This window comes from Cucurbita maxima, unplaced genomic scaffold (assembly GCF_002738345.1).
Source record: "Cucurbita maxima cultivar Rimu unplaced genomic scaffold, Cmax_1.0 Cma_Scf00091, whole genome shotgun sequence".
NCBI lineage: Eukaryota > Viridiplantae > Streptophyta > Magnoliopsida > Cucurbitales > Cucurbitaceae > Cucurbita > Cucurbita maxima.
Genome location: NW_019272107.1, coordinates 54,901 through 77,053, shown reverse-complemented (window position 1 = coordinate 77,053; position 22,153 = coordinate 54,901). Strand labels below are relative to the sequence as shown.

At 37.2% G+C, this 22,153-nt stretch overlaps 4 protein-coding genes across 5 annotated transcripts; 2 read left to right on the top strand and 2 right to left on the bottom strand.

Annotated features, from left to right (window-relative positions):
* Positions 1 to 5,408, top strand: LOC111472908 (serine/threonine-protein kinase D6PKL1-like). Its single transcript, XM_023118501.1, has 6 exons — positions 1 to 359; positions 1,207 to 1,831; positions 1,899 to 2,635; positions 4,122 to 4,574; positions 4,642 to 4,796; positions 4,864 to 5,408. The coding sequence occupies exons 2-6, from the start codon at positions 1,256 to 1,258 to the stop codon at positions 5,148 to 5,150; spliced, it is 2,208 nt and encodes a 735-aa protein (XP_022974269.1). The 5' UTR covers positions 1 to 359; positions 1,207 to 1,255; the 3' UTR covers positions 5,151 to 5,408.
* A 1,488-nt stretch (positions 5,409 to 6,896) lies between these two features.
* On the top strand, positions 6,897 to 7,403 carry LOC111472899 (ethylene-responsive transcription factor 13-like). Its single transcript, XM_023118491.1, has one exon. It carries the CDS (start codon positions 6,897 to 6,899, stop codon positions 7,401 to 7,403), a length of 507 nt encoding a protein of 168 aa, XP_022974259.1.
* Positions 7,404 to 12,282: 4,879 nt separating this feature from the next.
* Positions 12,283 to 13,759, bottom strand: LOC111472907 (nucleoside diphosphate kinase). Its single transcript, XM_023118500.1, has 4 exons — positions 13,598 to 13,759; positions 13,279 to 13,327; positions 12,717 to 12,948; positions 12,283 to 12,626 (listed from the first exon to the last, which is right to left on the bottom strand). The coding sequence occupies exons 1-4, from the start codon at positions 13,646 to 13,648 to the stop codon at positions 12,512 to 12,514; spliced, it is 447 nt and encodes a 148-aa protein (XP_022974268.1). The 5' UTR covers positions 13,649 to 13,759; the 3' UTR covers positions 12,283 to 12,511.
* A 647-nt stretch (positions 13,760 to 14,406) lies between these two features.
* Positions 14,407 to 16,399, bottom strand: LOC111472906 (probable WRKY transcription factor 12). Of its 2 annotated transcripts, none has more exons than XM_023118497.1 (4): positions 16,002 to 16,399; positions 15,857 to 15,930; positions 15,592 to 15,759; positions 14,407 to 15,002 (listed from the first exon to the last, which is right to left on the bottom strand). In XM_023118497.1, exons 1-4 carry the CDS (start codon positions 16,287 to 16,289, stop codon positions 14,840 to 14,842), a joined length of 693 nt encoding a protein of 230 aa, XP_022974265.1. In that variant the 5' UTR covers positions 16,290 to 16,399; the 3' UTR covers positions 14,407 to 14,839. The 2 variants fall into 2 exon arrangements, with proteins under 2 accessions (XP_022974265.1, XP_022974266.1); XM_023118498.1 differs by having other exon boundaries at positions 15,592 to 15,753; positions 16,002 to 16,395.
* Between the last annotated feature and the right edge of the window lie 5,754 nt (positions 16,400 to 22,153).

The window sequence follows — 22,153 nt, the reverse complement described above, 5'->3', positions numbered from 1 at the left end:
TGAGTGAGTGCCTAGCCCATCCATCCAAAAGCGTAGGCGCAGCGGAGGGAGGCGGAGTGGAGCGTCCCTACATATTTTAAAAGAGGGACAACCGTGGGCTCCACACCTCCCTCCCTTCTCTTTCACAGTCATTTTCTTTCCGCCCAAAGCAAAGCAAAAGTCTTTTCCGGATTCTGCTCTCATTCTTTGTTTTACCATTCCTTCTATTAGCTCCTTCTCCAGATCCCTTCTCTGGGTCACTCACACTTCGCTCCGCCGCACCGTCTCTCTCTGCCTCAACCTTCCAGGACTCTACCGTCGTCGAATTGCACAAACCCTGCATACTGCTCTGCCCTTCTCCTACAATATCGTCTCACCAGGTGGTTTCTGTTTTCTTGCTCATTACCTCTTTCAGATCTCTTTGTTTTCCTTGTTGCGTTGCTTTCAGTTCATTTTAAGTTTGCCCTCGCTTTTCTACTCTCTTTCCGAGCTTGCAATGCCAGGAAACAAAGCATATATTGTAGCAATGTGATTAAAAGGAACCGTTTATAAAACCCTTCTAACTATATCAATGTTGGAGTTTCACTTCTGCTTATTTCCTGAGCTTCCCGTTTTTTGTCTGCATAACCAAGAAATTCGAATTGGGTTTTGTAATTTCTTATGCTCCAAGGACAGGGTTGTGTCACTAACCCTGAGCTAAGCTATTCTTCCGATTGCATCAGGTTATTCGGATTAGTTTTAGTTCTTGCGGATCTCTGTTTCCATTACGTTTGGGGCCTTNTTTCCGAGCTTGCAATGCCAGGAAACAAAGCATATATTGTAGCAATGTGATTAAAAGGAACCGTTTATAAAACCCTTCTAACTATATCAATGTTGGAGTTTCACTTCTGCTTATTTCCTGAGCTTCCCATTTTTTGTCTGCATGACCAAGAAATTCGAATTGAGTTTTGTAATTTCTTATGCTCCAAGGACAGGGTTGTGTCACTAACCCTGAGCTAAGCTATTCTTCCGATTGCATCAGGTTATTCGGATTAGTTTTAGTTCTTGCGGATCTCTGTTTCCATTACGTTTGGGGCCTTCTTGTGTTCTTTAACTGCTTGTCCTTACTTATTGTGGGATACTCATTTCACTGATATTTAAGAAAGCATGGAAGACTAAGTAAGGATATATTGATTCGTATGTTACCTGTTGAAGATAGGATTAACTGAACTAAAACCATATGTGCAGATCTTTTTCACTTGGAAGCTTCTCTATGTGATGACACAAGTCACTGTACATGGAGAGGATTCCAGAATCAAAAGCAGTTCCATTATTACTGCCCATAGAGATGCTTCCAGAATCAAAGCTACGTCCGGGAAAATTTTGTGTTTTGGATGATATACCAAAAACACACATGGCCTCAGCCAAGCAAGCTGGCCATTGGTCGAACATGCACTCAGCTAAGGTAAGAGAAGTAGGAAGATCTATTGGACAAGGGTATCAAGATCTAGAATTTACTGTACCTATACGGACAATGAAGGGGAAATCCTCTTTTTTGGGGCAGGAAGAACCTAAGCGTGATGCCACATTAAGGGGTAGTAGAAATCTAATTGAGGAAGGTGGTCCAAGTTCCTTCTCTGGGGCTAGCCACCCGCCAGAGCCTGTGGATATGGATCTTATGAGAACAGTTTATGTACCCATAGGGCAGAATAAACCCGATGCCCGGTGCTTGATGAAGAGTTTTTCAGTGAAGGGCCCTTTTCTTGAGGATCTTTCAATCAGGGTTCCAGCCAAGAAACCAAGCCCAGCTGTTCTCTCCCCTGCAGAAAGCTTAGTTGATGAACCACATGAGTTGGGTGTTTTATCTTCCCCTGTTTCAATTCCTCGTGCATCACAAAATACAGAAACCTCCCTCCTTCCCCCAGATTCGGAGGAGAAAGGTTTCAATTCCTCGTGCATCACAAAATACAGAAACCTCCCTCCTTCCCCCAGATTCGGAGGAGAAAGAATGTGTTTGGGATGCTTCTTTGCCCCCAAGTGGGAATGTAAGTCCACACAGTAGCATTGATAGCAGTGGAGTTGTCACAGCTATGAGCGTGGTTAATAGTTGTGGTAGCGCATATCGAAGTGATGGAATGGTTAGTATTGAGAGAAACTGTGAAAGTACGAAAGGAAGCATTAGAGGGGACTCTCTTGAGAGTGCAAAAACAAGTATTAGTCGTGCTAGTGATAGCAGTGGTCTTAGTGATGATAGTAGTTGGAGTAACATTACAGGAAGTGCTAATAAACCCCACAAAGGAAACGATCCTAGATGGAAAGCCATTCTTGCTATTCGAGCTAGAGATGGAATATTAGGCATGAGCCATTTTAAGCTTCTGAAAAGACTTGGATGTGGTGATATTGGTAGTGTTTATCTGTCAGAGCTAAGTGGGACTCGTTGTCATTTTGCAATGAAAGTAATGGACAAGGCATCGCTTGCCATCAGGAAGAAGTTAACGAGAGCTCAGACAGAAAGGGAGATCTTACAATTACTTGACCATCCATTTCTGCCGACTTTGTACACCCACTTCGAGACTGACAGGTTTTGCTGTCTAGTAATGGAGTATTGTCCAGGAGGAGACCTGCACACTTTGAGGCAACGACAGCCAGGGAAACACTTCTCTGAGTATGCTGCAAGGTACAATAAATACTTTAATGAAGGAAATATAATTAGCCCCTGTTTTTTTTTTTTTTTCCATTTGTTTTTCCTTCGGTCAGTTTTATATTTCTTATCATTAGAGTTTGGAGAGGTCCTGCACGCTCACATCTGATTCAAAAACACGTCTGTTGCATTCTTTGGGTATCTAGATAACTGATCATTCCTGGATTCTCTTTGAGCTGAAAACTTGGAAAAATAATGAAGATAAAAGAGGATAGAGTTGCATTTGAGGACACTCCAATGCAATGAATAGCTGCATATCCATATATAAACTAACTGTTTATGTTATATTTGATGGTGAACCTTCTTTTATTATGACACCAAGAATTTGAGTGGCTTCATCAAGTTTCTCATGCCCAACCCCAATAGTTGAATATCGCCAAGGGTAGCCTTGCTGCCATGTACCTCTAATGCTTTCAATAAATTTGAAGACTTTTCTTTCTCTTGTGTTTCCTCATTTTTCAAATGAAAGATACTGTTTCCTATCCTCCCCTCTCTCCTTCCTTTTTGTGTGTTCTCATCTTCGATCCTCAACAATCCTCCCCTTGAACAAAGTACACCATAGAGCCTCCCCTAAGGTCTATGAAGCCCTCGTACAGCCTCCTCTTAATTGAGGCTCGACTCCTTTCTCTAGAGTCCTCGAACAAAGGGTGTACTTTGTTCAATACTCGAGTCACTTTTGACTACACCTTCGAGACTCATAACTTCTTTGTTCGACATTTGAGGATTCTATTGACATGGTTAAGGGCATGACTCTGATAGCATGTTAGGAATCACAACCTCCACAATAGTATGATATTGTCCACTTTGAGTATAAGCTCTCGTGGATTTGCTTTTGGTTTCCCCAAAATACTTCGTACCAATGAAGATATATTCATTACTTATAAATCCATGATCACCCTCAATTAGCCGACATGGGACTCCCTCCCAACAATCCTCAACAGAGACACCTTCGGTGTCTGCGTCAATGTCCACTTACAAGTTACAGCTCCCTAATTTCCCAACGATGTCATTGCTAAATCCAATTTCTGTGTGGATATAGCAATAATTTACTACAATTTCATAGTGTTTTTTTTTTTTTCCCATTTCGATAGATCTGCTCTGCTTGCTTCCTTTATTTTTAGTAGAAGCAATGCTTCTGTTTACACTTCTTTTGTTATCCACTTATAAACGGTAGCCTTTTGTTTAACCTCCTTTGTTTAACCTTCCTTTGAAGCGTGGGGTTTCCTTGCCGCCGTGGCCTTTAGGCTGTCTTCATTTTGTTCTTCTACTGAAAAATTCGTTTTCTTTTGAAACAGTAGTTTTAAAAGGCGAGAACTTCAAGCAAAATTCATTTGTTATCTTTGTGTCCGTCCAACTGAGGTCAATGTGTCCTTATGCAAGTTCTTGTATTTGCAGGTTTTATGCAGCAGAGGTTCTACTGGCACTCGAATATCTACACATGCTTGGGTTCTTGTATTTGCAGGTTTTATGCAGCAGAGGTTCTACTGGCACTCGAATATCTACACATGCTTGGTGTTGTCTATAGGGACTTGAAACCAGAGAATGTACTGGTTCGTGATGATGGCCACATAATGCTCTCAGATTTCGACCTTTCCCTAAGATGTGCAGTGTCGCCCACCCTGATACGAACCTCATACGATTCCGACCCATCTAAACGAGGATTTTGTGTCCAGCCAGCCTGTATTGAGCCCTCATCAGTTTGCATCCAACCTTCATGCTTTCTTCCTCGACTCTTCCCTCAGAAAAGCAAAAAGAAAAGTCCCAAGCCTCGAAGTGAGCTGGGGTTGCAATCTAGTGCCCTTCCCGAGCTGGTAGCAGAGCCTACTGCTGCGCGATCCATGTCTTTTGTTGGCACCCACGAGTACCTAGCCCCTGAAATCATTAAAGGAGAGGGTCATGGAAGTGCTGTTGATTGGTGGACTTTTGGCATTTTCTTGCATGAACTATTGTATGGAAAAGGGTCATGGAAGTGCTGTTGATTGGTGGACTTTTGGCATTTTCTTGCATGAACTATTGTATGGAAAAACCCCATTCAAGGGATCAGGGAACAGAGCCACACTATTCAATGTAGTAGGGCAGCAGCTGAAGTTCCCAGAGTCTCCAGCAACTAGTTATGCTAGCCGAGATCTTATTAGAGGTTTACTCGTGAAGGAAGTTCCCAGAGTCTCCAGCAACTAGTTATGCTAGCCGAGATCTTATTAGAGGTTTACTCGTGAAGGAGCCACAGCATCGACTTGGGGTCAAGAGGGGTGCAACTGAGATCAAGCAACATCCTTTCTTTGAAGGTGTGAATTGGGCTTTGATTCGATGCAGCACGCCCCCAGAAGTGCCTAGACCAATGGAGGCCGAACTGCCTAAGTTTGGGGTAGCTGACACAACAGGGGTTGGCGGAGGCGGCGGCGTCGGCGGCGTCGGCGGCGGCAGTAAGAGGAGGGTAGGTACAGATGTTGTGAAGTCCGGTGGTCAATATCTTGACTTCGAGTTCTTTTAAATCTCGGATAAGCAGGATGGTTTGGTGGCGTCTAAAAGTAATTGGCCACAAGATGGTCTGTGTTGTTCGTTCTTCCAATATTGAATCCGCCTCATAGTTAGATAGATATTCCACTCCTAGAATTGGTACGTTTGATAAATTGAGTTTCTGAAAGAATCCACGTATTGCACGCTGTCTGATATGAACAAGTCTGAACCATGATGGTATTCTCATCAGATCTTCCATTTGGTACACTGCAGTAAATTGCAATTCATGACCCATGTCTGCCTCTTTTTCATCAACAATCATCACTCACTACTGCAAATTACTGTCGTCTGTGCAAGGCAATCCCTTCTAGATTGAGAATACAGTACCCGACCATAAATTGGTTTGACTCTCTTGCACAATCACAAAGGCCGTTGACAAAAAAATATATGATTGTAAGCAGGCAGCTACACCTTTGCCTAACAAAAACTAATTGCATTTGTTATGAAGCTGGTAAACACCTATTCACTCATTTAGAAGAAGATTAAAAAAACATGCCTTCGTGCTCCGTAACAGATCAAAGATTCTTGAAAATACACAACAATCAAATTCAGTCATATTGATATCATAATTGGTCAAAACCATGGTCAGGTCATCTCCTCTTATTCAATCAAAGTTCAGTCGATCCATCAGCAACTCCAATTGGTCTATTTGCATCGCACAAAATTGAAACCCTAATGTCAATAGAGATATGAGTAATCGAAAGAGAAGAAGAGGGTCAAGACAAGATTACAAAAAACAAACCCTTTAGGCCATGCTCATTTCCTACAACCCTAGAGACAAAAGGGAGAGGACCCATTAAATAAACAATTAAATCATAATTCATTCAATTAGCCTTTGGGAGATACAAAAACATTTTTCATCTTCGTTCTCGCCTCTTATTATAATTTCATATTTATTTTCGTAAAGATTGGGTTCATATTTTATTTCCATAAAGATTTGAGTGGAGTGGAGATTACCCATAAAAATAGAAAATAAAAAAATAAAAAAAAATCAATTATATATATATATATATATATATAATTTTTTAATGTCCATTTTTTACTATAATTTTTATTATGAAAAGTAAACTATTTTAATAAATTTAATAATATTTTATAAATATAAACTTATTTATTTTTTACTAAATTTGGATATATATTTTGTATGGAATATATTTTCTATATGAACGTAGATCTTTTATTCGGTATGGATCAAATGAAATGTATGTAAAAATTATTTTTATACGGACATAATACTTTTTGAAGACTTTTATGTTAGAAACGGATACGATATGGTGGTAGATATATGTATTTATATATAAAAGAAGAAAGGAGAAGTAGAAGTAACCATGAACGTTCAAGTGAGAACTGACCATTACATATAAAATATTTGAAACACACGTTTTCAATGTTGTGGCCATGGTTTTATGCACCTTTTTCATAGTGCTACCATTTTTTAAACTTATTTTTATAGAATCTGACATAACCATAAATATTATATTAAAATTTTCAAATTAAAAAATACATTCAAACTTTCCCCATAATGTATTTAAGAATACCAATTTTGTTGGCATTTAAATTATACAATTTCCCAGAGAATAATATAATAGAATATGAATTACGAACACGTGGTGATTTGGAAGTTTCCAAGAAATAGACGTTGCGTTGAACTGAATGATATATAAAGACATAGATATGAATAGTGAGTGTGGCTGATTTTAGTAGACTGAGAGAACCAAGAATGTCGAGTAACAGCAATTGTTCACAAGGGTCGTCGTCGTCGGAGGTGTTTCTGTTGGAGTGGATTCGGCGACATCTTTTGGAGGACGAGTTGGATTCGGTTGGAGGATTAGGGAAAAATACTCCGAGTTTGAAGAGTGGTGATGGGGTTACGGATATCGAGGCCCCCGGGAAAGGGAGTTCGATTAGAGGGCTGCAGTTTAGAGGAGTGAGGAGGAGGCCATGGGGGAAGTACGCAGCAGAGATCAGAGACCCCAACAGAAAAGGGGCTCGGATATGGCTGGGGACATACCAGACCGCTGAAGAGGCTGCTTTGGCTTACGACCGAGCTGCTTTTCAGATGCGGGGAGCCAAGGCCAAGCTCAACTTTCCTCACATGATTGGTTCCGCGGAGGCGCTGATTGGCATAGGCTGCTGTTACCCTAAGCGCGCTTCCCCTAATTCCCCTCCGCCCCTATTCAGCGTCAAGCGCCCTAGAACTGACTCGCCCTCAATGCCACGATGTTAAACTTCATAAATCCCTACCACTACTCATATGCATCATGTTTGCCTTCCCTTGCCTAATGGATTTTGTATCCCTATGCTTATGCTTATGTAAATTGTTCTCCCCTTTTTCTTTTACTTCAGGGGATTGATCGACGATTCACTAATACAAATAAAAAGCTACAATATAATATAGGAGCGACGACTAAGTTTAAGGAGGGCATGACTTACTCTCCACAATGGTACGACCACTTTGAGCATAACCTCTTATGACTTTGCCTAAATTAGCCAATGTGGGTCTTTCATCATCAACACATTGAATATCAAATTGTCAATTAAAGGGTCTTCAACATCCAAAGTTGGAACTAACGTGACTAACAATTCTATATCATTCGATATAGGACAATGATATTAAGTGATATGGACAATGTGACACCTGAATAAAGGAGAGGGACGTAAATGAATTAAACAACATCCAAATTAGAGCAATCATGAAGAAATGAAAGGTAAGAAAAGCCTAAAACAATTAAAAGTTAATTTACATTTTAGTCCCGTGTTCCTCGTTCTCATATAACAATATAAATAATAGCAATAAAATAAGAATAATAATATTATTTTTTATTTATTATTTTTGTCCACAATTAAGGGAACCTTATTCATTATTCCCTCTTCGTTACAAAAAAACTAAACCCCCTCATCATATATTAAATGTTATTTGCAATCGCATGTGACATCCTCATATTCCTTTTACATTTTTTAAAGCAAAAAAGAATTTAATAACTAACCTTTCTTTCGTTGTTTGCTTTTGTCGTATAAAAAAGTATATATTTATTCATGTATACACACCTGCGTTGCGTTGATAGAAGCCTTTTTTTGACACTTGTTTTGTCGACGAGTTAGGTTAGATCAAAAACTATTCGTATACTTATGACTTAACTATAATAAAAAAAAGTCTTGAAATTTTTATAAATTTTAAAATTAAATAACGTGAAGGTGTGAATTCAAATACTTGATTATTATAGATAGATAATGAATCGAATTTCGTGCTCTAAATCGAGGAAAACTTGTAGTTTATACACAACCACGTAGCTAAAGAAGAAAGATGACCGTTCCTATTTTAGTATTTTCATTTTTTAAAACTTGTATTTATTTTTTCCATCATTTTTAAGTTTTATATATATATATTTTGTAAAAAAAAATTGAAATTTGAGTGAAGGGTAAAAAAATAAAAGTTAAATTTATTTATTTTTTATTCAATATATGTTGCCATAAAACTAATGGTGGATATATATATATATATATATATTATTCAATAATAGTAGTAAGGCAAATAAAAAATGGAAAACAATAAAAATAATACAGTAAATAGAAATATAATAAATTATAGGTTTTTATTTTCTAGATTTGATGAACAAAAAAATAATAATAAATTGGATGGATTTGAATATTAATTGGGTGGTTTTTATTTAATTAGATGTTTCACCTTTATTCGCTTTTTTTTATTATTATTATTTTATGGAAAGAGTTCTTTATTGTTTTTAACCTTGGAAAGTTAAATATTTTTTATTTTTATAATAATTTTAAAAGTAGAATATAGGGTTGGATTATAACTCTATTGGTAAGTTTGTCCGTGACTAAAAAATCCACAGGTAAACCTACGTTATTTTTTTAAAATTTTAATAGCAACAGTAATTATAATAATAAAATATTTTTTCAGTCAAAATGAAAGTCAAGATTCAAGGATACAGACTTTGAAAACGTGTTAAGCAGTTAGCCCTACTTGGTTGAATCAGCATTGACCAAGTTAAATGAGAGGTAAATTACCAAGTTAGCCCTTATAATGTAGGTTTATAATATTTTTAATTAATTGGACTATATATGTGCAATAAATTTATATTTTGTATCTGCTAAATTATTGTTAGTTAGATTTTATATGTTATAGGACAGTTTAAGTGGGTAAAATATGATTTAAGAATTGGTTTAACTAATTTCAAATTTTTAATTAATTTTTCAATTTTTTTTAAACTTTTAAAATTTTATTAAAAGTCGATATTAGAAGAGAGAAATACTTATAAAATTTCCATAAGCTTAAGGAAAAAAATATATAAAAAAGTGAAAATCGAAAAAGAAATGGTCAAAGTTAACCAGCCAGAAGGATATTTTGGTGATTTCCGCACCACCTTGAAATTATTAATGAGGATAATCAATATTTATTTAGGAGAAAAAGAAAAAAGAAAAAGAGAAAAAATGTTCCAACTGTCAGGACCAGACTTTTCCTACACTAACTCATCCCAACCATTACTAAAAAGATAACAATTATGAAGTTTAACTTAAATTAAAAAAAATAAAAACTAAAAGATCATTTTGTACCATGGTTCTTTCATAAAAGTTGCTCAAATGTTTTAGGAGAATCATTATAGATTTTTAGATCGTCTAAAACCATACAGAAATAAGCAAGAACGATAGGTAAGTTCTCGAGATTTTAATTTTCGTATTTCTCTAGGTCGAAAATTTAGTATGATTTTCATAAGAGTATTTCGCACAACTTCTCAGCAAAAAGTTGGAGTTGGTTAAATAAACCAGAAGCTGAAGTTTTGACGAGCTCCTGAAAACAGTATGAACAAAATTTTTAACCAACGTCGACTACAATTTATTTCTTTCTGTAGTTGACGATTATTTACAAGTAAAAAACCTTTGGAAAGTACGATTAGAACTATATAACTCTCAGGAAAGAATCATGTTAATTCAAATGGGGTATAAAAAGGTTCAAAAACCAAAAGAAAATAGGAAAAATCATTGAAATTGCAATAATTTGGAAATCTAACCATAGAAGACAGAAGTGCACGTTGACATGTGTCAAGCACCGAGTGGAATAATGCGGCAATCATCCGGTGTGACATGTGTCAAGGAAGTGTGTCTGGACGAGAGTACACCACACATCACAACGCCAATGGGCCAACCTAAATCGATTGACCTGACTCAAGTCTGCATCTGCCACATGTCGACTACTATGAGTTTATGAGTGTACCCTGTGAGAACTACTGTGAAGTTTTCCCATTAATTTTTGTAGTGAGTTTGCCATGAGCGACAAGAATCCACAATTGTACCTTAAAAGTTGCTTGTGATTATTGCTCATGCATGTGAGTTATGCACTTATACAATGACGATAGAGGTTCGCCAACTAGCCCCTAGTCGTAAACTAACTCGATTGTCAAGGGTTGGGATAACCATAGAACTGCATATGATGTTTTATGATTGACTTGTTTTGTGTAGGGATTATTAGGAAGTTTGCTAGTTAGGTTTCTCTTGGTGAATCAGACACGAGCAACAAGGGTCAATAGTTGCACCTTATAGTTGGTTGAGCATGCATGAACCCTATGAGATTTATGCAGTGTCGCGCCTCAAGGACTTAGAGATATGATGATGAGAGAGACTAGCAGAAACGACTAACCAAAATATCTAGAGAACTTAAGAATATTCCAAATGTTGGAGTTCGAGATAAAACCAATAACAAGATTAATAGAATCCGATATCAAACTATGAATTACCAGCTTGCTGAGTATATTTATATGCTCAACCCTACTACTTCAACTTTCTTTTATTATAGAGATTGATGTAGCGGTCGAGCGAAAGCACACATGGGTTGTTGGCTAGAGAGAGTCTCATCACACTTGAGTTTAGAGTTACTTTTGTACTTATCTTTCAAATCCGGTATTTCATGAATTTGAAATAGTTTGATCTTATAGTCATGCATTTTGGTGGTCTCCTTTTTTTCTTCTTTTGTAAAAGCAAAATTTTCATTACTATTTTAATTGAATTTCAAAGTGCATGCACATGTTGAATTGGGTCGTTACAACTTGAATAGTATATAGTTGACATACAAAAGCATCGTGATCTACAATATATGAATAAAGTTGGTTGTCTTATCCTAATATTGCAATTAACACAACCCACCTTATAATCATTACAAATGATTTGATCCAAATCGTTCATATAGAAACATGTTAGTAAGAGTATCCTATGCAATGAGTTTGCATAAAATTTAATCACAAAATATCACAAAATGCTTAATCTTGCGAGATGAAATTCACTCATTCTCATCACCTTAGGAACATATGATTTGAATACTTTAGATATTTCTTTCATCTAAGTTTAAAATTTTTGGTGTTAATATGTGCTAGCAAAGAGACCTTATAGTCATACATATTACAAGCTTCAATAATACAAAATTAATCAATCAATTTTCATGCTAAACTATATGTTTATGTGGCACTCTTATGTATTGTAGGATGAGTTTCTTTGATATAATTATTATAAGCAAATTGAACTTTCATCAACTATTTGTACCATTGATTCTCGATTAAATAATATATAATGATCCAACCATAAATTGAGTCTCTCCCGAAGATCTTACTTTATGAGAGTGGTTGTGCATAGTGTTCTAGGGAAGAGAGGAAGCTTGTCATTGTGTCATGTAATGTAATATGTGTGCCTTTCACTTACCCATAGATGTCATAAAATGTTCGTGTCAAATTCTTGTTTACAAGCTCAAATAGTCTCAAGTGATGCAAGCAATGACCTGTGGGCCTGCACGAGAAGAATCTAGTACTAGTATGATGTTAGGTACCACATACTCTGATGCTTAAGTCATAATCAAATATATCATCCACTCGTTAGACCAAAGAAGGAAGATTTTAAGTTATTAGGAACACAACAATCGGCTCTTCGGTTCAATACTAAATTATAAATTTACAAGTCTTCAATTAACACCATTTAGATTTTATATCAAATTTTGATTAGTTAAACTGTTTATAATCATTGTTAAGAAGTGTACTCAGTCATAACTAAGAAATTTCTGCCAGTGAACAGGATGTTTTGAGTTCGAGTTGAGCTGTAGAGTTATCTAAGAAATAAATAAAACCCAGACAAACTTGGATTCCATAACAAAGTTCAAAAAGTAACATCAGGCAGGCCTAACTCTGAATCATCCCATCAAACATTAACCGTAGCAAACAAGAACTAAAAATAAAACACGATGCTTATAGCTCAGCCATTGAGTAAACAGAGAATTATTTCAACTTAAGATATAAGCCAAAGGGCAAGATGGAATGGGATGATTGACAAGATTAGTTCTCACTCGTAGATCCAAGAATGAAGGCTGCTCTGCCAGTTAACAGGGCCCTCCGAGAACCATAGAGCAATTTCCTTCCTCGCACTTTCAACGGAATCGCTTCCATGAATGATGTTCCTGGAAAGTAAGATCCAACAATCAATCATCCAGACACCAGGTATCCCTTATCAACTTCTATTAGCAGACATTCGATTCACGAATCATTACCTGCCAACATCAATTGCAAAGTCACCACGGATGGTTCCTACATCAGAATCTGCTGGCTTGGTGGCTCCAATGATCTTCCTACCAGTTGCAACAACATTCTTCCCCTCCCAGATCATGGCAACAACTGGGCCGGAAATGATGTACTCGATCAAACCATTGAAGAAAGGCTTTCCAGCAAGATCTGAGTAATGGTTCTCAGCAAAAGCACGATCCACAGACATAAGCTTTAAACCTAACTCACCATTTAGTTCAAAATCAGCAACATTCAAAATTCAATACTACAGATAACTGCTGGATGCAGATGGTAAAGTAAATAAGATTTATCTCAACTGAAACTCGAACTCAAACTTAGGCAAGCAAGACGACGTCAGAATCAGAAGAAACTAATGTAACGTAAACTAGATCAAGTCGGGGAAGAGCTGAACTCTGCTCAAACTATTATCAAACACAAAGCAAGAAAGGGATATCCAAGCCTGGACGAGATCCAAGCTTAAAACAACAAATAAGAAAACAAGACAAATCCAAGCAGAGAACTCATAAATAAAGTTCTCAGAAAGTATACCTTTAAGAGCAAAGCCCTTCTTCTCAAACCTACTGATAATCTCTCCAACCTGAAACAAATAATAAGAAATAAACACAAAAACATAATGGATCAATCGCAGACATGCAAATACGCCCCCAAGCTAATTTCAGTCTTTTAGCTCCGTGGATTATGCTTAACATCAAAGTAAAAAACCGGAAGAGCGAAATGAAAACGGATGAGAAGTCGGAAACATGGAATTCAAGAGAAGAAATGAGAGTAGTAGAGTGATACCAGTCCTCTCTGGACTCCATCGGAAACATGGAATTCAAGAGAAGAAATGAGAGTAGTAGAGTGATACCAGTCCTCTCTGGACTCCATCAGGCTTGATCATGATAAAGCTCTGCTCCATTTTTGTGGACCGGCGTTCTGCTGAACAACGCTTCTCTTACAACTCTGTAGTATAGCTCCGTGGTGGTGAAGCGGCAGGGGGCGTATAAGGGGTTTTATAGGTGGATTTGGCGCCGCGTAACCCTAGCCCTCCTCCACTGGAATATCCTTCGAACAATATTATATGACTTTTATTTCCAACCAATTTAAATCTTTCCTAATATGCTCATCTCTTACACTCTTTTTTCAATTAAATTTAATTCATTCAGATTTACATTCCAATTCCCTAACTTAAAATATATTCCATTCCATAATAAATCCTTAAATTATTCTTTTTATGTTTATATTATTAATTTTACGGGGAAAAAAAAAAAGAAAAAACATTTTTAAATCTAAAGAATTGGTAAATTAATATTAATTTTATAATATATCGTGATAGAATTATATTAATTAAAATATTGTACTTTTCTTTTATATTAGATAGGAAAGGGTAAATGGGGATCATATTAAATAGGAAAAAAGAAAAAAATTGGGAATTTTTTTTTTTTTCCTTAAGGAATGAGATTCCCATTTGTTTTTTTTGAATGATTCACAATTTAAAGCGAACCCACGTTTTGATTCCATTCTCTTGTTCTTACAAGAACATAAAAGAGACGGTCGACTTTGTTTTGCTCGGAGTAATTTAAAAAAAATGAAAATATTTGAGTTTGTTATGGGACAACTCAAAATTAAAAAACGTGAACAGTGAGAGTGAAAGCTGAAATCATTTAAACCCGATAATGGTTAAGAAAAATCAGAACATGTCAATTACCATTAAGCTAATCAATGGAAATCTCACATCATCTCGCATTCTACAGCACTATAAAAGAATTGGTCAGATGAGATAACAATACATGTCAATTACTATTAGACTAATAAAACATCCCACAACATCACATTCCTCAGCTCTATGAAAGTATTGGTTGGATCAGAATCTCATGAATTGGTGACACATGAAGGGTTTTGGGCTGGGCCTTGAGATTCCGATCCAGCTGTGGGTGGCTCCTTTGTTATTCAGAATAAAGGGAATAATAATAATAATAATAATAATAATAAAAGGCAGAATTTAGGGAGCATTTGGAGAGGAATCCATCTTATCTCTAAATAATTTAAGTACAAAAAAGAAAATAATTATATATAAAAATTTATGGAGAGGGTAAAAGTGTAATTAAAGTCAGAAGGAGGTAAAGGGTTCATGGTCGGAAGAATTGGAGTCGTCGCAAGGGGAGTGGTTGTGTCTACCTTCGTATGTAGTTATGACCATCCGGCAATCCTCCGACAGCCGCTCCACCCTCTTCTTCACACGGCAGTTGCTATGCGTGCAACGGTAGTAGCTTCTGCATGCAATAGCATCATATCTTTTTTTAACTATTTATTCATCATCACCATCATTACAACAACCCTAAACAAACGGACAACGCTGATGACCAAAAAGTAGTCAAGACACAGGCGAATGAAATGCATGACTGACTGCTAGTGTTGTGGCCTTGGACATGGCCTTGGGGGGCGGCCACCTATCACCCAAATACCCCAAATCAATAATGATGCCTGCCTCTGCTAATTCTCAGGCTCAGAGAGAATATAACATAATCATTCCTCATCTGGCTACTACTCAGGCTCAACTGTGAGTATTATTACCCTCTTTTGCTATCCCTCTCACTGTCGCTTATATATTCACCTCATCATACTCTATATATTCCCCATATCTAACAAAACATGCACATCCCTCTTTAAGGGGTTTTTTTGGGCATAATTAATCAATCTATTTCCCATTATTGGATGTGGGGTTCTAAATTACACATAAGGGTTTCTAATGGGGTTCTAAATTACTCATAAGGGTTTCAATTTAGAGGTTGATTAGAGTTTATGTTCAAAGTAGACAATATCATAGTATCAATTAGAAGAAGAATTGAAATGAGGTGCTACCGTGGATGAAGACTGTTCTTGACGACTTTTTGGCCGTATTTTCTCCATTTGTAGCCGTCGTCGAGTACATCGACATCGCTTCTCGTCTGGAAACAGAAACGCGGTTCTCTCAGCTTTCTCCTTACCTTAACTTTGGTCTTATCTGCGTTGGAGTTTCTCCACCTGCCACTCAGGAATCAATTTTTGAGTAACCAATTGTTAGGTTAATGTAATGATAATGAAGTAATATGAAAGGTAGGGGAAAGGGGTGTTTGTGTGTACGTACCATGAATTGCTGCCGTCGCTGGTGCTACCAGTGCAGTTTTCATCGCCACCGGGCTTTGGATCTAGTGTTCCCACCTGATCACACAAAACCCAAATCTTAATAACCAAGATCCATCCTTTTTACATGGTTTGATTAAAAACCCCACCTGGTCGTTGCTCCAAGAGGGTCTACTAAGGAGGTGCGCGTGAGGAGGGGTAGTGAAGGCAGAAGGCATGGCGGTGGTGGTGGTGGTGGTGTTGTCGGTGGTGGTGGTGGATGGTGCAGTAGTGGTTGTGGCGGCGTTGCTATTAGGAGCCAAGAAGCTCAAAACCTGATTGTGGTCTTCAAAATGGACAAACCCCATTTCGTGGATGGGCTGAGGGTGCGGTGCATTTGAGAGGAAGGAGACTTGAAGTTGATAATTGGGAAGCTCTGATCTTTGTGATCCTTCCATTTGTCTTTCTCAATATGATTGTTGCAAAGAAAGTGAGGAAGAAAGAGAGAGGGAAAAGAAAGAAAAAGAAGGAAAGAAGGAAAGAAAGAAAGAAAGAAAGAAAGCAAGCAAGCACAAGCAGGAAAGAAGGAAAGAAAGAAAGATCCCCTTGGCTTGGTTGCGTTAATCGTTTTAGGGCACTTTGTCCACACAGTTCAACTCAGGTTGCTGTTGGGGTCAACGTGTAAAATGGAAAGGGAATGTTTTCAAACCTATTTATATTCTTTCCCTTCTCTTCCACTTCCAACACCACTCAATTACCAACCTCTGCAATGATAATGTGTGATATTTTCCATTTTGAGCATAAACTCTCGTAACTTTGCTTAAGTCTCATACTAATGGAGATTTCTGTCTCAATGGTATGATGTTGTCCCGTTTGAGCATAAATTCTTATGGTTTTGTTTAGGCCCCGTACCAATGGAGATCCCTCTCTCTCTCTTTGAGTTAGGAATACAAACCCTCTCTTTGTATTAGAAATCACGAACTTACACAATAGTATGATATTGTCCACTTTGAGCATAAACTCTCGTGGCTTTGCTTTTGGTTTCTCCAAAATACCTCATACCAATAGAGATTACTCTCTCTCGCGGTTAGGAATACAAACCCTCTCTCTCTTTGTTAGGAATCGGGAACGTCCGTGGTAATATGATATTGTCCACTTCAAGCATAATCTCTAGTGAGTTTGCTTTTGATTTTTCCAAAAGGGCTCGTACTAATGGAGATCCCTCTCTCTACTAGGAATACAAACTCTCTCTCTCTCGCTCGCTCTGTTAAGAATCAGGAACGTGGTATGATATTGTCTGCTTTGAAAATAAGTTCTCATGCCTTTGATTTTGGTTTCTCCAAAAGATCTCGTAACAATGGAGATGTAGATGTAGATGAAGTCGGAGTTTTGTCCCAACCATGCTCAAACACTCTTGCTCCTCCGTTTGCACAGTACAATTATATAGATGTTGAAAACAAGAGAAGCGCAGCAACTGGGCATTAAGACATATCATATGCCAGCTGCTCCATAATGCGGGTCTACGCCACTTCTTTTGTTCCTACTCCAAAAGCCATTGAAAATATTCGAATCTTCTTTTCTTTTTCATTTTTTTTTAACCATTTATTTATCTATCTATCTCATTTCAAACTACAATTCCAAACTCTCCACATTTTTCCCTCTTTTTTTTTTTTTTACCCATTGCCTTCTTACAGAAACAGGAAAACCCACTTCCAACTACTACTCCAAACCATCATTTGTTCTTGGTCATTCACTATTTTATTCAATAACTTGTGTACTATTAAACGTTATTTCGTGTGTAGCCTTGCCTTCTAAAAAGATGTGTACTATAAAACGTCGCCCATACTTGTAATGTGTTCATCCCGTAGTAGTACACCCACACATGCCCACCCATAATACACCTTTCTTTCCCTGACTAACCCCTTTTCTTATTTCGTATCTACTTTCTACCTATTTTCGTCACTATAATCATCTCATTTGAAATTTCGAGTTGATTGAATTGGTGACTCGAACCATGCAAATAAAGTTCACAATCCAACCTAACTCAAATATTAAACATTCATGGGTCATAATTTATCATTGACATTGGTTATAAATGTCTTAGTTGAATTTTCGTAATATTGGATAGAAGGATATAAGATTTTGAATTCATAATATTAGTAAATTTGGTCATTCAAAGTCAATTGCCAATCTGAAAAGTAATTGTTATATTATTTTTGTCAATATATTGCAACTGAACCTACCAAATATATTGCCCCTGAATTGGTAGGTAGCCTTTATTTATGGCTCTATTATTTAACAAGTTTTATTTCTTCTCTTAATATAAGTGAACGAGGCTAGCAACTTTGATCACTAGTCGATACGTTTCAAAAATATCTTCTTTGAATGTCAATTATAATTATTAGAAAGCAGAAGGGTGTACGGTATATTTTGAGAAGTTTTAGTAACTTTACTTTTGGCTTCTCTAAAATGACTCGTACCAATAGAGATAATGTTCCTTATTTATAAATTCCCATACATTTTAGAGCTCCCTCTAAGACCTTCTTCTCTTGAGCTCTCAAACCGCCTCCTTTTATTTGAGGCTCAACTCTTTTTCTAGAGCCTTCAAACCATATACACATTTTGTTCAACACTTGCGTCACATTTGATTTTATGGTATGATAATGTCCACTTTGATGAGCATAAGCTCTCGTAACTCTTGTTTTGATTTCCCAAAAAGATTTTATACCAACGGAGATGGTATTTCTTACCGATGTTTCTCTGTTAGTGATGTGTTTGGTATAATTTGACGGGGAATATGAAAGAAAAGCATGTGTTTGGTTTATGGAGCGTAAGGTGGAAAAGGGAGAGAAAGAGGTAATGTGAAATGTGTGCGTAGGTTAATGATGGAAGCATTGACCCAAAGTGGGTTGCTTAGCTTGATTGTAATTCTAGCATACACTTCATACCTGATTCCATTAATACTCTACACCTTATGAAAATTTAAGTGGGAAAAAGTGAAATTGTGACATGTGACCTCAAATTTATTTTGGTTAAAATGAATGAATGGATAGATATTAGCAAGGGAGAGAGAAGTAGCTGGAGAAAAGTCTTGAGAGCAATGAGTGGTGGGGGTTACATCAAAGCTTCCATCCATGTCGGGATGTCTAGGAGGCTGTAGATGAGCCCATTAAAATCATCAAACCCCTTCCTCCCTTTCCTATCAAATTCCAGTTTCAATTTTGCATGACTCAGGTGGACTCGAGGTGGTGTGCCAACAAGGATGCTAGACTCCAGAATGGTGAATTACAAGATCTCACATAACAAAACATTAGGTATAAAAAACTCTCTTTAACAGACACGTTTTAAGTACATTGAGAGAATGTCCAAAGAGGACTCTAACGACTCTCAACGAACCTTTTCCCTATTGGAGAACGGCCTCCCAACAAACCCACAACTCCAACCAACTAACCATCCCAATCTTCCCTTCCAGTCAGAGTTTAGTACTCACAGCCAAAGGAAAAGGAAAGGCCCTAACAGGAGAGTGGAGACCAGACGACCCCAACATAAAAGATATTCCTGTACCCAATTATACCAAATATTTCTAAACTTTACCATAAGTTTCAAACTTGCTTTTACAATGAATTTCTTTACTACATGATCCAAGTAGACTCAAAAAAATCCCCATTAAATAATCACTAATCATAATGGTTAATACCATTTTTTTTAACCTTGTAATAAAAAAGAATGCACAAAAGCATTTAGAGGTGGGGACTAAGTATACCTATACAAGTGGGGTGGGGACGAGGAATATATTCCGATCTTCGTTTCTGTTTAGCTAATCGAAGATTTTTTCTCCACTTCCTACCTCTTTTGGAGCTATTCGAAAGACTCTCCGTCTATACTATTGTAATTAGGATTATTTATTGGAGTCCCACATTCGTTATTTAATAAAATTCTCGATGCATAAGTAAGGGACTACGTAACGTAACGCCCCAAGCCCACCGCGAGAAGTTATTGTCCTCCTTGTACTTTCACTTTCGGGCTTCCTCTTGAGGTTTTTAAAATACATATACTAGGAAGAAGTTTTTACATGATTGTAAAGAATGTTTTGTCTCCTCCCCAATTGAAGTGGGATCTCACAATCCACCCTCTTCGAGACCCAGCGTTCTCGCTGACACTTGTCCCTTCACCAATTGATGTGGGAGCCCCCAATCCACCCCCTTTGAGGCTAACGTCCTTGCTAGCACACCACCTCGTGTACACCCTCTTCGGAGTTTAGACTCCTCGCTGACACATCGCCCGGTGTCTCGCTGTGATACTATTTGTAACAGATATTGTCTCTTTCGGTTTTCCCCTCAAAGTTTTTAAAATGCGTATGCTTGAAAGAGATTTTTCACTCTTAGAAAGAATGTTTGGTTCTCTTACCCAATCGACGTGGAATCTCACTGATACAATCTTCATTGATACGAGGGTTTTTTAAGAAGATAAAAAACAAAGGTACGAGAAAAAATATTGTACTATTGCGGAGATTCGTTGAAGGAGAGGGTACGATGTGGGTAAAGGGTAAGATAAAATATTAAACAAATTGGTTGGGAATGGTTGACGTTGGAAGTATAAGAGTATTGCAGTATATTGCACGGCCCACACCGACGTCAAAAGGCAGATGCATGACAGCATCAGACCTAGTTTTTTCTCTGATTTTGAGGCTTCAAATTCTTGTTTAATTTAATCCAACAACTCTCTCCAGGAACCCTAGTTTTAAATTTCACTTTTTCACCAATTTAACCCAATGGTAAATGACGATGATTAAGAGTGTTCTTCCCACTTTGTCTGATCCATTCTCCACTGTGTTCTTTTCTTTTCTGGGTAGAGCAGAGTAAATCATTGTACAATGATTCATTTTCTTATTAAAATGCAAAAAGAAACTCAGAGGATTGTATGGGTTGATGGGCATTGATTCACCTGCGCCATTTTTTGATCGCAAAAATCTGTATGTAATGAATTGTGAAAGCACTGCGTTGTTTATTTATTGCGCCATTTTTTGATCGCAAAAATCTGTATGTAATGAATTGTGAAAGCACTGCGTTGTTTATTTATAAAAGAAAGAAAGTAGATTAAGGCTGCCCTGCGCAGTGCCCATTGAGTAATTGGGATGCGTGTTGCTTTGGTGCCCCATATTATGGTTGAGTCGGGAAGATTCGTTCACAAGGGAGAGGTCTCTCGACCAGTGGGGGTGGTGAGTTGGAGCCATATTCGGTTTCGAGTCGTATCTCTTATTTATATATTTACGAGATTGTGTTTAAATTATTTTGAGTAGGATATAAGGGTAGAAGGAGTATTTGAGAGGGAAAATGGAGTATGTGTTTTAGTTTGGAATTGAATTCCATGCAGCAATGATTGCTGATTTCCAAGAAATTCTAAAATCCCATTATGGTAGAGTGAGGCACCACATCTTTGGTGGGTTCCATCCTGTCTCTAAAATCTTCCCCCTTTTTTTCTCTTTTGGTTTTGAGTTCTTCCACGCACTAAATACACTCATTACCCTTTCATTTTTAACCTTTATTTACCTTACTTAATTCTATTAACTACTAATTACTTCAATTCACTCATAGTTCCATTGATTTGGATTAACAAAATATTTTGAACCAAACTAATCCGACCCATATATCTTTAAGATAGAATAGTCTAGATATTGGATTTGATCTCATGATATTTTATGAAATTTAATGAGTTGGGTTGAGTTGTATTTCTATTTTTAGATTCGTCATGTGAACTAGACAAAAAAAACCTAAAAAAAATGACCAAATTCAAACCGAGAAACAATTTTAACCCAACTAAACTTGTCTTTCAAACCATATATAAGGGTTCTTTCGAAACTTATGTGTACATATGGATCATATTGACTTCAGAATTGTAGGTATGAATTATTTTGTGTTAATCATCACGATCACGTTCAAGTAGTTGATTGAGTTAATCAAATTCTATATAACCATTTTTCTTGCTTAAGAGTGAAATAGATAACAAATAATGGGAATTGATATGGGTTTCATTATTTTTCGTAGTACAACAAATATAACGTATGTGGGTACAACAAATATAACGAGTACATATCAATTATTACTAATTTATTGGCCCAATTGATTTGAAACTCGGGATATGAGAGGCGAAGTTTTGGTAGGTTGGTCCAATTGGTAATCCAACGAGAAGGTGAAGTTGGGCCTGATCTTTGTGAATTGAGCCGATCCAATATTCGCTGTGCGTCGGTGGGCTTGCACCGTTCCATTAGCAAACGGGTTCGAAATTGAACGGCTTCCGAGGATGCTCAAATTTTTGTCGCATT